We start from the raw sequence: 13,087 nt of genomic DNA, 5'->3' as shown, positions 1-13,087 counted from the left end.
CGCAGGTGGGAGCAGCCCGGCCCGGCCGCGCATGCGCTCTGGGGAGTCACCCGCGCGCCGGGCATTTAAAGGGCCAAAGGCTGCTACGGTACCTCCCGCGTGGGCTCCTGCACTGCTCGGCGTCTCCCTACCGGGGTGCCCCAGGCGGTGGGTGCCGCCCCCCCCACCCCGCCCCGGGGTCTAGGCGGGTGCCGCGGGGCTGCCCGGCCGCGCCTGGGCCTGCACGGCGCTGCGGGGCCTCGCGTAGCGCAGAGCGGGCGAGGAGTAGGGCCCTGTCCCCGCTGGGGGCAGGCGAGCGGGCGGGCGCTGGATTCTTTGGATTGCGGACGTCGCGGGCAAATAAAACACGCGGGCGGTTGCGCCGTCGCGGCGCGGCGGCATTCCTGCTGCTGTGGGGGGCGGAGCAGGCGCGGCGCCCCGCGCAGATGGAGCCCAGCAGCGGGAGCCGCGACGCCGGGCCCGCCGTTACCCCGGTGGCGGCTGTGCTGCCGGCGGGCGGGAGCGGGGAGCGCCTGGGTGGCGCCACCCCCAAGCAGTTCTGCGCCGTGCAAGGGAGGCCGCTCGTCAGCTACACGGTGCGGGCGATGGAGAGGTAACGAGGCCGGCGCCGCTCGGCTCCCCGTCCGCGCCCTGCGGGCCTTCCCCTCCGCCCCCGGCCCCCCGCCGCTTGAGGCCCGGCCGCCCCGCTCTTGCCGGGCCTCGCCGTGCCCCCCGTCCCCAGAAAGCCGCCGGCAGCCACCCTCGCCTCGGGCCCTAGGCTCCCGCGGCGCGGCCGCCCCTCGGAGGGTTTGGTTTTGCGTTTCGGTGGGGTCTCCTTCCCTCCCCGCCCAGTCAGAAGATGTAAGAAGCGACAGGGCGGCTGGGGACACGTAGGCCGGGGCTGCCCCGAGCGGTGGCCGGGCAGGCTCACCGGGGAGAGGTGCCGGGCGGGAGCCGAGCGCTCTCCGCCGTCTCTCCGCAGCGAGGCCGCTGCCGTGAGGTGGTGTCGCTTTCCACTGCTGCTGGAGATGTGTTCGAGGCCCTCAGCCTCGAAGCCCGAGGGTTCCCGTAGCTGCAGTGGCTGGTTTGGTGAGCGACAAGCCTGCCGTAGCCGTTGGAGACGGCCACAATGTTATCCAGAGGCCTTGGAAAAAGATCTGTGCTCCCATAGCCATTTGAGACCTCAAATGTGTCCAGAGACCTCGAAAAGATCCGCTCTTCGTAGTGTGATGAACTCGGTGGTTTACAGCGCTGCATTATGCCTCTCTTTTACAGTCCATGGTGGAACACCCTGCATCAGCAGGAAGCTTAAATGCCCCCTTGGCTTTGTTTAAGATGTAGTTACTGGGCTAAAAGCTGATAGCTCAGGTAGCGTGAGGCCGTGTGTGCAATGCATTTGTTTATGTTGGAGCGAAGAATTTTAAGTAATGGGATATCTTAGCACTCAGGTTTTTCCTTCTCATAAGACTGTTGAGTTCTAGGCATGTGACTGACAGTTAATATATTATTGTCAAATGTTAACATAATGTAAGTCTTGTATCTAGTGTCACTTGAAACACTGCAGGTAGGAGTGGAGTGTCAGATGTATTCTGGATGTTTTGCAGTAACTTGTAGAAAAACAAATCTTTAGATTTTAGAGAGAATAAATGGGGAGGAGTGGAGGGTGGTGAAAAGAAATGGAATTGCCAACATCTCCCAAAGTCTTAACTCATGGAAACTTGTACAACATCAAAATTGGGACTATTTTTCCATTCCCACCCAGAGAGGCTTCCCTCAGGTCACTTGTTACTTTATGAAAGAAATATTGCTTGTTTTCTTTATTTAGTTTTCAACAGCAGCCAGTCACAATGCTAAACACATCAGTAAGCAAAACCTCCAATCCAAAGCTTGTCACAGCCGTAATTTCTGCCAAAATGTCATGGGAATCTACAGAAAAGAATAATATCCTTACTCAGTGTATTGGAGACCTGGAAAAGAGAACAGAGTGAGGTTTGGGAAGGAAATGATATTCTTAAGAAAATAAAACATTATTCATTAAAAAAAATCTTTCATTTTTGCTGCCAGTAAGCTCTGGGAAAAAACCAGTTCTTTGAGCAACAGTATTATATTTATGTCCTGAAGCTGCAAAAAATTAGAAGGTTGAATTCTAATTGTACAGTCCAACCAGGCGCGTGATCCCAAGTTGATTGTGAGAGTAGCAACCTAGAGCTTTCGGTGCTTTTGCTTAGGTGCCAGTGCTCTCGCGGATAGAGGTTTCTGCCATCTCTGTACTCAATTGGAGTGTTGGCTGGTATGTATGTGTATGAGGAGTTGGGAACAGATGTACTCTAAAGCTTGGAATGGCTTTCATTTTAATCTCAACACTTCTGACTCTGAGACTGCAAAAGAGATACCTTGTTCTTACTCTATGTGAATGTATGTGCAAAAATGTAATATTGAGGAACTACAGTTTGTCATGTAATCTTATCACCCAGAAGTGGCAGATTTTCTGTGTTTAGCTTGATACTATCTTCTGATGTCTATTGTTTACCCACTGTAATTGAATGAACCCTTGACTCTTGAATATTGAACTGATTATCACAGCTATTGAGCTTTTTTTGAGACTGGAAAAAAACATAGCGACATACAGACAGAAATACGTGAGCAAATCAAGAATCTGCAGCTGCTGTGTATGTGCTTTTTAAAAATCAAGAGAGAAAGACTTTTACTCTGTTCATCTTAAAGTAGCAAGAATCTTAAATGTTGATGTGGAAAAAGTGTCAGACAAGACAAGAGCATACATGAATGAATAGGCAGTGCATCCTGTTGCATAGGATGACAGCATGTAGAATGTTGGCCTGCCAGTAATCAAAGATGATGCCCTTAGGAAGAGAGGGTGAGGAGAAATGATTGGTTTTCATTGTCAGTACAGTGGTGCTGATAGGAAGGTCAGTTCTTACCTTGGGGGTAGAATTAAAGTGTGTTGGAGAACTTAAATCTCTCCCATTGGATTTGTTTCTGCTTCTGTTGAACTGAACTGGGCAAGGCTTCTGCATCAAGTTCAACAGAGCTAGCATGGCATTCCTCCTTTTTGCTTCTGTACAAACTAGTAGGGTTCTTCCTCCACTTCAAATTTTTTTGGTGTATGTTTATTTAGAATAGAACCTTTCCAATATCTTTTCTGAGACAGGAGTCTTGTCTCTCTGCACATGTGCACACATACTTTAATAAAGCTATAGAGCAGAAAACAAGCTAAGGTAAAGGTTGATTTTAGAATCATTGAGGGACAAATAAGCTGCTGCTATTCTTTCTGTGCTCTTATTTCACCAGTTGTTGAAAGTACAGTGAGAAGTTATGAAAGAGGAAAGCAGTTACTATGTTTACTGGCAGAATAAAATTTTTCCATAAAGGTTTCAGACAGCTTTGTTTACTTTGTTTACTGTAATGTAGTCTCTTAAAACAGATGCCTTGGTATCAAAAAACATCACCTGGGGAAGCTTCTGAACATTCATGTCTTCGGAAGGGTCTTGTGTACTGTATTTGCCAAGTATTTTTCCCCATTGGTTGATGCATGTTCACTGGCTCTACAGGTCACAGAATTACAATTCTGTTAAATGTATCTATTGTGATAGTTCTTTTTGTCCAGTTATCATTAGCTTATTCTTAAAATTGTTTATGAGCTAAAAATAATCATAGCAAACAATCCAATTGTTTTAACTTTATGAAGGTATCTTGTCTGACTACTAAGGAACACTTTCTTTCAGGAAAAAATGGATGGCGTCTGTACCTGAGATGCTCAAAACTTCCTTAATGTACCTGTGAAACTTTACAGACTTGAAAGCTCCCTGCTTCCATTTTTGTACCATAACGGATCCATATGTATTCATATATCTTTTTCATATATCAGTAAAGTCATAACAAAGTTGTTATGGAGCAAAAGGGAGTTATGCCTGCATTCTGCAAATGCATTTTGTTCTTGACAGTTCATTTTCTCATTTGATGCTTGAATAGTTTTGATGGTCATCAAAACTAATATGATGATTTACCTTGTACCTCTGAAGAGTTTCTGTGGCAGTGAAAGATAATATCTTATACTACTAAAGCCATCTCAGCAGTGACTGCTTGGTTCTGGCCATGTTTTGCAGGCACAGCTGCTGATTTCAGTAGGTTGTACGTTAAATAGGTTGTTGCTGATCCGAGAGAGTTGCAAGAAACTGAGAGTGAGTATTTAAGCCTTATGTCAGATTTCAGGCTCAGCACTGGTTTGTATGTGAGTGAACTGATAGAGGGTTAAATGTCAGTCAGGTTTGTACTCGAGCATGCTATTTAGGTGATACAGTCTCAGAGCATAACTCAGGGGTTGTTCAGTTTCTTCTGCGGTCTGTGTTGTGAAGTCATGTAATAGCTTAATCTGTTGCTGAGTTAATGTGCTCCTTTACTTTGAGTTCTAGCTTAGCTAATATGAATATATGTACTTTTTGAAATGTAATGAAACAATACTATTTTCTACTAGGCAGCTAGTCAGTCTGTTGATAGGAGATGATGTGAGGACAGTTGCAGGAAACATACAGTCCTTTTCTGCCTCATTGTTTTCCCTCTACTAACATTGAGGTCCTCCCAAGGCAGCTGTAAAGTGATTATAACTGGAGTTGTTACTTTTGTTTCATTTGATCAGACCTGATTTTCCACTTTAGAACTATGGCCTATGTTGTATAGAAGCACTAGAGTTCTGTATCTAGTGCTCATTAAAGCACACTGGGGTATGGTATTCTGATCTTTTTTGCACCGTGTGCTGTTTTTTTCTGAAGCTTGTATTATCTTGATCTAATATTACAGTTATAAAATGGAAAAGGTGCTTACTGTTTTTCAACTGGTTTTGAGCAGGTCCTGAGCTTTGTGTTATTTTAGTATGAAATCTTTCTGAAGAAAAGGGTGTGACAAGTTTGAGGGAGGAAAAAAAGAATCCATTTACTGCCAGCTTGAGTGTATACTGATTGAGTGTATACTTTCTACTTCATTAAAACACTTTGCAACATTTCCACAAGCAGATCTTTAAAAGAGTCAGCACCTGTGTGTTGCACAGTTCTTATTTATGAGAAGTTGTAGCATACATTACTGATTGTACTTTTCATGAGTTTTGGTGGGACATGTTAGGCTTCGAAGCCTAAACTGTTCTTGTACCTAACCAATCTAGAGGATACATTTATAGTCCTACATGAATAGGCTGCATCTCTAAATCCCAGCTCTAATTAGAGAACATTAGTCCAGAGTGAGTTGAAGGACATACTCAAATTTATAAATGTGTTTATCCAGACACAGGGTGGAGCTGTGACCGCATCCTGTCACTTGGTGTATTCTACCACTGGAGGCCTTGAGCCATTCCACTCGCCCTGTGCAGAGATTTATCATAGGCTGGCCAGTGCTTGTGTTCCCTTCTCAGAAGATGCTATGTGCTACCCAGTTGCCTCATAATCTTTTTCGTTTGACTCCAGAATGGGAAATGTCAGTGCTCTTCTTACACATTCACTAGTGAATGTGCAGACTGTCCACTGTTTCTGGGAACTGTGTAAGGCTATAGTCTTTCTGCAAATAGAAGTGCAGAGTTCTTATTCTTGTTTAGAGTGAAATAGCTCTTCTTGAATTTTGCTTTATTTAATTGACGGACTCTCAATATTCAAAAAAAGAGCTGAGATTAATCCAATTAGTTTGCCCTAGTTCTGAGTTGAAGTCATGCAGAGATGCTAAGTTTTGTGGCTCAATGTAAGACTATGCCAGGACTCATTTCAGAGATTTGAAAACCTTTTGATGAACCTGTGGTGAGTGACAAGTTGAAATGAAACATGAAACCATATGACTTCAGATTTTACATTTGAACAACTTCAATACTTAAAAAATGTTGAGAGTATGTTGGTTTGGCTGTATTTTCTGCCTTTGTTAATAATAAAATGAACATAAGGACAAATATTTTTCTTTTGAAAAATGCTAATAGCACTTCTTTTGATTTTATTTTTAACAGTTATTTTAAAATTCATTAAAATAATTTTCCATGAAATTCCATTAATTGCAAAAAAAAAAAAATGTACAGAAGGTGGGAGATGCTCTTTTGTTTCACATAGTTCTAGGGGAGTGGTTTGTATCACAGATGGCTTTACTTTTGGAGTAAGGATAGTTTGTAAGCAATCCTTCTCATGTGTTATTGCAGAAACCAGTCGCTTGAGCCTGTATATTTCTGAACTGTAAATTTCTGCCTCTTATTTTTTTTAACTGGAAGTACTTAATACCTTAACCTGTCTTGTGTCTGTGAAATTAGTTTCAATAGCTTTGCTAGTTTCAGTTGAGGGAATATACCATACTTGTCTCTCTTTTTTCCTAGTTGGATGTGTAGGCTACACATGAGTAATTTTACTATAGTAAGTAGTAAATTGTTTTTGTAATCATTGCTTATCTGATGAGTTTCTTGTCAGTCATGCTAAAAAGCTCTCCTGTCATCTGTGGAGACACAGAAAGGAAATAAACCAATCTTAAATCCTTTTTTATGTTCTCTACATAGCATTTAGGAAATAAACCACTCAAATAGCTGGATTTGAATTACGGTATGTCTGTTATTTTGAAGTACAGTATGCCACATGTGACTATAATTTGTATTCCTAGGCCCTTTGACAGAAGTATGACTTCAGCCTGACTTTAGTTATGACCGATTTTAATCTTGTGGGATGTGGGCCATTTTCTCCCTGTACCACCTTTCAGTTGTAGAGTTAGCCTGATACCAACAGTAGAAGCTTGAAGTTCTCTAAAAATATGATTTTCATATTACGGTAATTTTATTTAGCATAGCTATGTTTTTACATTGTGTTCTGTGTTTCAGAGGTTTTCTTGATCCTTTTACTCTCTTGTACAGAGTGTACTGCACAGTAGACCAGGACCAAGGATTTACCAATTTATTGAAGACTGAATTTAGAGAAAGCTAAAGTAACAGACTGTAGCTGATCAATTTAGGAGTTACATTTGAAGCTAGGAATGAGGCTAGAGTAAGAAATGTTTTGAAGGCTTTTTGAAGGGTTAGCAGAAGGTGGTTTTTTTCTTTGAATTTACTTTTTTCACCTCTGCAAACTGGTTGTTGGAAGCAAGTCCCTTCCCAGAATTCCAGTCACGTTAGTTGACGTCCATGTATTGGTAGAGATCCTCTCACGTAGCTCTCCCTTTAGGGGTGGAGTGCTAATACACACACAAAAACATGGACTTGAATATATTGAGAGATGTTTTATTTAGCCAGCTTGAATTTCTTTCCATATGAATTTCTTTGTTTCATGGAGATATCTGTACTTAGTCATTCATGTCTACTTTCTCTGTTTTTGTACTGTTTTTTCTAGGATAAGTTGGATATCTAACATTATTGTGGTGGTCTCTCCTGAAAATATTGAAACAATGAAGTCTATCATTGAAAAATATGGCCACAAAAGAGTCATGATAGTAAAAGGTGGAATAACTCGTCACCGGTCAATTTTCAATGGCCTGAAAGTATTTGTAGAGAATGAATTTTCCAACCATCTGCTCCAGAAACCAGAAGTAGTGATTATCCATGATGCTGTGAGGCCATTTGTTGAAGAAGATATTCTTTCAAAAGTGGTTATGGCTGCTAAAGAATATGGGGTATGTACCATACAGAAATGCAACTCTGCTATGTTCTTTATACTGTACAGTGTAAAATGATGATTGACAAGTAAGGATTTTTCTGGCAATTAATGTATTATGTTGATTTTTAAGTAGGACAGATTCCGAATCCCTGTTATGCAGGTAGGTCAAATGGGGGAGTGAGACATTTTTAAATACCACAGGTGTTACTTGCTATGGGGAATAATTATTGCCAGAGACTATCAGTAAGAGATTGAATTAATCAGCAATTTGTTAGTTGAAAGGTAGATTACATAATGATAGTTTACCTTTTTTTCCATGCAGAATTCTCACCTAATGCTAGAGTAGTTCAGTTAGTGATTACTAATAATAGCTAAAGAGAGTACTGCATTGGATGACTTGCAAACTTTGTGTTTTTATCTCAAACTTCTATGCAAATTCTGAATAAGTGGCAAGAGAGCTATCTCTGTATTAATGCCAGATTCTTCTAGAATCTGTAAGACTTGCAAACTGCTGGGAAAAAGGGAAGCAGGAAGCCTCCAGCTGTAGGTTGGAGATCCTCCTGGTCATCACTGTGTCTGACGACGGGGAATATTCACAGGAACCAGAAAGATTTCTGAGACAGTGAGTGATATGTGAAGGGGAAGAGTTGGTAGTTGTGTTATGCAAGTAGAATGGTGGAGTTATTAAAGGCATGCACTAGCAGCTAGAGAAACCAGTGGATAAACTGGCTAAGATAGAGGTGTTGGAAATCACAACTTTGCCACGGGCTTGTTTGTACAATTTGCTACCTTTACCTTGTACTTTAGTTCTCCATTAATAGGACTGTAGAATGCTTCCCTACTTCAAGGAGATGATTTGAGGTAGAAGTCATTAGTGACAGCAGATTGATTGGGTATTGGAAAGCTAGGAAAATCTACCACTACTTGTCTTTTTCAGTAAATGAGGTAAAAGGTGAGCTGATTGACAGATAATTCACAACTTTATCAGTGGAATAAAGAGTCCAAAGAATGACTTGTGGTATTTCTTTAGCATTCCTCCACCTTTTTTTGAAAGACCATAGTGTAAAAGGGAAATCTACCACTTATTAAAATATTTATTATGAAAATTAAATTATGTAAGGTCTCTCAAAACTTTTTTAGAAATCTAAATATATTGAGCTTCTTAACAATAGGCCTGTACTTCTGTAGATTGACTTAATGAGAAATGTCAATAAATAGAAACATTGCTCTATAGTTTAGTGATGCAGAATGTAAGTTTCCAGTCATTAAAACTTAAATTCCGTTAGAATTTTAACAAGGTTTTTGACCTTTCTCATACAGCACAGAATAGCTTTCCAGAACTGATTCTCTGCCAAAGACTTTAAAATAGATCTGCTTTGTAAATCTGTTTTAAATGAGATTCTTTGAGAGTAGAAGAAGAATGGAGTTAATTGTACTGATGTTGAGTTGAAATGAGAATAACTGTTTTCTGAATGTGTTTGTGTTTAGGTGTCTTTGCATGTTACAATAGATCATATCTCATCTTTGCGTTTAAGTTTTTTAACTTGTTCACTTTTTCATAAAACTTGTGTGATTTCAGTGTAATTTTTTTCCTGGATTTCTTTTTAATTGGGTGTAAGACATTTTCAATAAAACAGTAAGGAAACCAAGGCAATCTCCATTGACCTTCTCAAGGCAGTGTACTTTAGTTCATCTGAACTTCTGACTGGTAAATATTTCCTTACCTAGATCACTGAAGTATCATTTGATCTCAAAAAGGTGATCTTATACCTTTGTCATAGTCTTTTCCATTGTATAATGTCTGTCTGAAATGTGCGTGGTATTTATTGGCTCTGTGGTGGCTTCCTGTGTTGGCTTAGATCCAGTGAATTCAGTGAGGCTAGGCCATCAGAGAACTGGAATCCAAAAGCTGTTAACTATTGATGTTACCTGGGAAAGCAACTGAATTAAGGAGCATGAGAAGAACTTCACTTTGTGTAACAAATTGGAAAAGCTTCCTGCCAGAGAGAGGTGGCTATCTTCACTTGACAGCTACAGAATTCTGAAGACCTAAATGAAATTTGATCTGGAGAAGCTATCATCTTTATTTCTTCCTATAGTCAAAATTCTTTGCATATCTAAAAAGGAGTCAATTCTTCAATCTTTCAGTTCAAAAAGTAATTACTTCCTTTTGCATTATGTAGAAAGGTACAAAACCTGGCAGAAACATCATATTAAATCACTAGTGTCATAGGGGTAATGCTGTATTGTTGTTCATCTGCATACCATATAAATAGTGTAATTATGAGAAGCTTTAATGCTCTTTAAAATGGCAATTGATCAAGTAAGTTATTGCACTTCTAGCTGCCAATTGTCAGACAAATAAACTCCTTTATTACACTTACTAATCAGTTTGTTATTTGCCTGTAGGAAGCAAAATGTGCACCTTATCCAGAGCTAATAAATTATGCCTTAAATCCCCCAAACAATCGCTTGATTATGTGAAAATATTACTTTGTAACCAATTAAATTCCATTTATGTTTTTGGGGTAATTTTGTAATTAAAATTACATGTTTCTAGAAACAAATTCTTTATTGCTAGTAAAAGTTGGGAAAAGTGGAAGCTTCAGAAGGCATCAGTCCAAAGCCTTTAGCAATATTTCATTGCCAACATCGCATTTTAAACAACATAACTAAAAAGAAAAATGCTTACAAGAAAAAAAATCAGGAAGGCGGGGGGAACTTGTCAGTTCTGCTATTGAGAGTTAAAAAAAAGAGGCACATACAGTCAAAGACTCTTTTTCTGTAGTTAACATAAACTAGATTTGAAAGTATAGTTTATTTCTTTGAAAGGACTGAATCAAAACGGCATTCTTAAAAAGCTGGTTTCTGGAAGCTGTCTAACATCATTACTTTATTCTCAGCTTTAGCAAGGATCTGAACAAAACATACATGCCAATACAGATGTACAGTGCTACTCAGTCTCATGGACTCTTGTTCATGTACAGAATCAGTCAAAATAATACCCCCAGACAGAAGACACTGCATATTATGCTCAGTCTGCTCCTGAGTTTACTCAGATTCAGTGGTGTGGTTATCAGTCTTACTGTATCGGAAGGCTGGAGCAGAAAACACACACCCATACACATGCTGTTTTTTCACCCAGTTAGATAGCAAAATAAAATGCTTTATGTATGGTTGTTTAGTTGCATTAGCAAAATATGCTGGGTGGCAAACCAAAAAACACCTCTCTTTTTCCATTGAAGGAGGACTTGGGTGGATACATAGGCTGATCTGGTATGGTGCACTTGAATGGGGACGGCAGTGCTGGAGCAGTTCTACTCCCTCTGTCCTTTCTTTGTTCTTTTTCTCTTGGAAGCTGTTATCTTTTTATGTTTTCTTATCTCCTCTGTTTTGCCATATATGGAATATTTTACGCATGAACTTTGTCCACTTCGTTATGCTCAAAGATTTTAGCCAGCTGTAAAGGCTGCATCAGTAATGGACCATATTTGATTCCTATTTATACACTGGGTCATCCAAAGTCATCCTGTGCCTGTGTTCTCAGAGGTTCTGCTTTCATTGTATGCTTCATACTTTGGGCGGCTCCTGCTGTTCTGTCAGACGCTTGTGCAAAAGCAGTCAACAACTGATGACATATGACCATCTTGACATGATTTTTATTCCACTGATGGAATGAGTTCTGTAGTCTAGGAGACTCTGACTTATGTAAAGTATGTAAAAATACATATTAATGAATTGTAGGGGTGTTATATAGTAATTTTAGAAGAAAACAATCTTTGAAGAGCTACATTATTGTGAGGATGAGAATCTGTTCAATAGCCCTGAAACTTTTATGAATGTGTGAAGAAATCAAGTGTGGTTTTTCTGCTGTACAGAAAATAGTTACACAGTGCATTATTCCTTTTCCAACTCTGTAGTTATGGATAACTATCGGAAACATGCTGATGTTTCCATAGCTTATGGCATTATTGGTTCTATAGAAAGTTATAACCTTCTCACCCAAGTTGTTAATTGTTTTCTGTGTTGAATGGAGAACTAATGTATTGTTAGCAAATACTTGAAGTCTTTGTCCTCACAAGATGTAGTGTTTGGTGGTGGGAAAGTATTGGTAAGGGGAGAAACAAGTCTGTCACTTTCCAGTCTCAATTTAAGTGATTTAGATGATTCACTGCATTCATTAAAAAGGATGCAACTCAACCAACTGAAATAGATAAATCATAGACAGAAATTTAAATTATAATCTCCCTTTCTTCTTTGCAGCATTTCTTTGTTGTACTAACAGAGCCAGCCATGCCTAATACAACTAGTATTTAATCCTTTTAAAAAGGTGACTTAATCCCACATTTTTTGGCTTTTGGAAGTCTACACGTACAGTAATTTTTACCTTGCATTTTTTAGGTAGGATTAGGTTATCCTGGAAGTAAATTTTGAGCATAGCTTCCTGTACTTAAGTGATTGCTGAGGTAATTTTTATGTAATGTCTATGAAATGTATCTCCTTTAAATTTAGAGAAACTATGAATATGATGCTGCTGTTGATTTGAGGCTAGTTAAAGTCTGTATGCTTCATCTGAGTAAACAACATGACTTTGGAAAATGAAGCAGCCTTTAGCAAAGATGTGTCTATTTAGTCACTCAGATTCTCCTTCCTGCAGGACATCAAAGGAGTAAAGAATAGTTCCTTAAAATAAGGGATATCTCAGCTTGTGCAGCATGTGTGAGGAGCTGAATAAAGGCCTTGGATCATTCTAGCTACTTTTACACAGCAAGATCTGGAAGAGATTCTTACCCATATCTCTCTGCTAAGGAGTAGGCATGCACACCTCCCCAAGTTTTTCCCTTTTCACCAAATACTGCACTGAAAAGAAATCTGAGTTTTCATTCAGAAATGCCCCCAGCTGCATTTTGGCTGAGTGTGATGTGGGTGGTTTGTGACAAGGACAACACCAGCCCTGCAGGTTAGGTGAAGCTTCTGAAAGCCGACTTGGCCTGTTTCATATGCTGTAATAGTTTGCTGGACTGGTTCTGTGCTTATCTTTCTGTTTCCAAGAAGGTAAGTGGGTTGTGGTACAGATAGAACTAAAACTGCCTTAGGGAGCATTGGAGCATGTAGGAGAGAATTCATGAGGTATCAGATTCATGCATATGTGTATTAGAGTCACTATTTGAGCCAAGCTCACGTGGTAAGGTATAATGATCCATTTTACAAGGCCCTTGATAACAGAGAAGGTCTTAGACGAAGCTCTTGTGAAGAGGTGACTTGAAATTTTGAATCTAATGGTCTGTAAGAGAAAGAAGCACAGTGCAAGGTTTTCTGAGAGGAAGAGGACACAAGCAGTTCCAAGAGAAGCAGCTGCGCAAATTCAGAAGGCAAGACATTTGATAAGCAGGTGCAGAGTTGCTTAGGGAACTGCATGACCACAAGCTATAGTGCCTGTGGTTTTGGTTGCTCAGGACTGTGTGTGGGAAGGAGTTATTAATTAAACATTGCAG

General features: G+C 40.2%; 1 protein-coding gene across 6 annotated transcripts in view; it reads left to right on the top strand.

Annotated features, from left to right (window-relative positions):
• The first annotated feature begins 317 nt into the window (after positions 1-317).
• Positions 318-13,087, top strand: part of CRPPA (CDP-L-ribitol pyrophosphorylase A) — a 146,390-nt gene continuing 133,620 nt past the window's right edge. For 3 of the 6 annotated variants that reach the window (XM_074836706.1, XM_074836727.1, XM_074836712.1), the window contains exons 1-2: positions 318-592; positions 7,329-7,608. In XM_074836706.1, the coding sequence (XP_074692807.1) occupies positions 426-592; positions 7,329-7,608 (447 nt within the window). In that variant the 5' untranslated portion in view covers positions 318-425. The remainder of the gene's footprint in view (positions 593-7,328; positions 7,609-13,087) is intronic. The other 3 variants (XR_012624768.1, XM_074836714.1, XM_074836696.1) reach the window with 2 other exon arrangements.

This window comes from Strix aluco, chromosome 1, assembly GCF_031877795.1.
Source record: "Strix aluco isolate bStrAlu1 chromosome 1, bStrAlu1.hap1, whole genome shotgun sequence".
In the NCBI taxonomy this organism is placed as follows: domain Eukaryota; kingdom Metazoa; phylum Chordata; class Aves; order Strigiformes; family Strigidae; genus Strix; species Strix aluco.
Note: the sequence above shows the minus strand (reverse complement) of the source record. Positions and strands in the feature narration are given on the sequence as shown.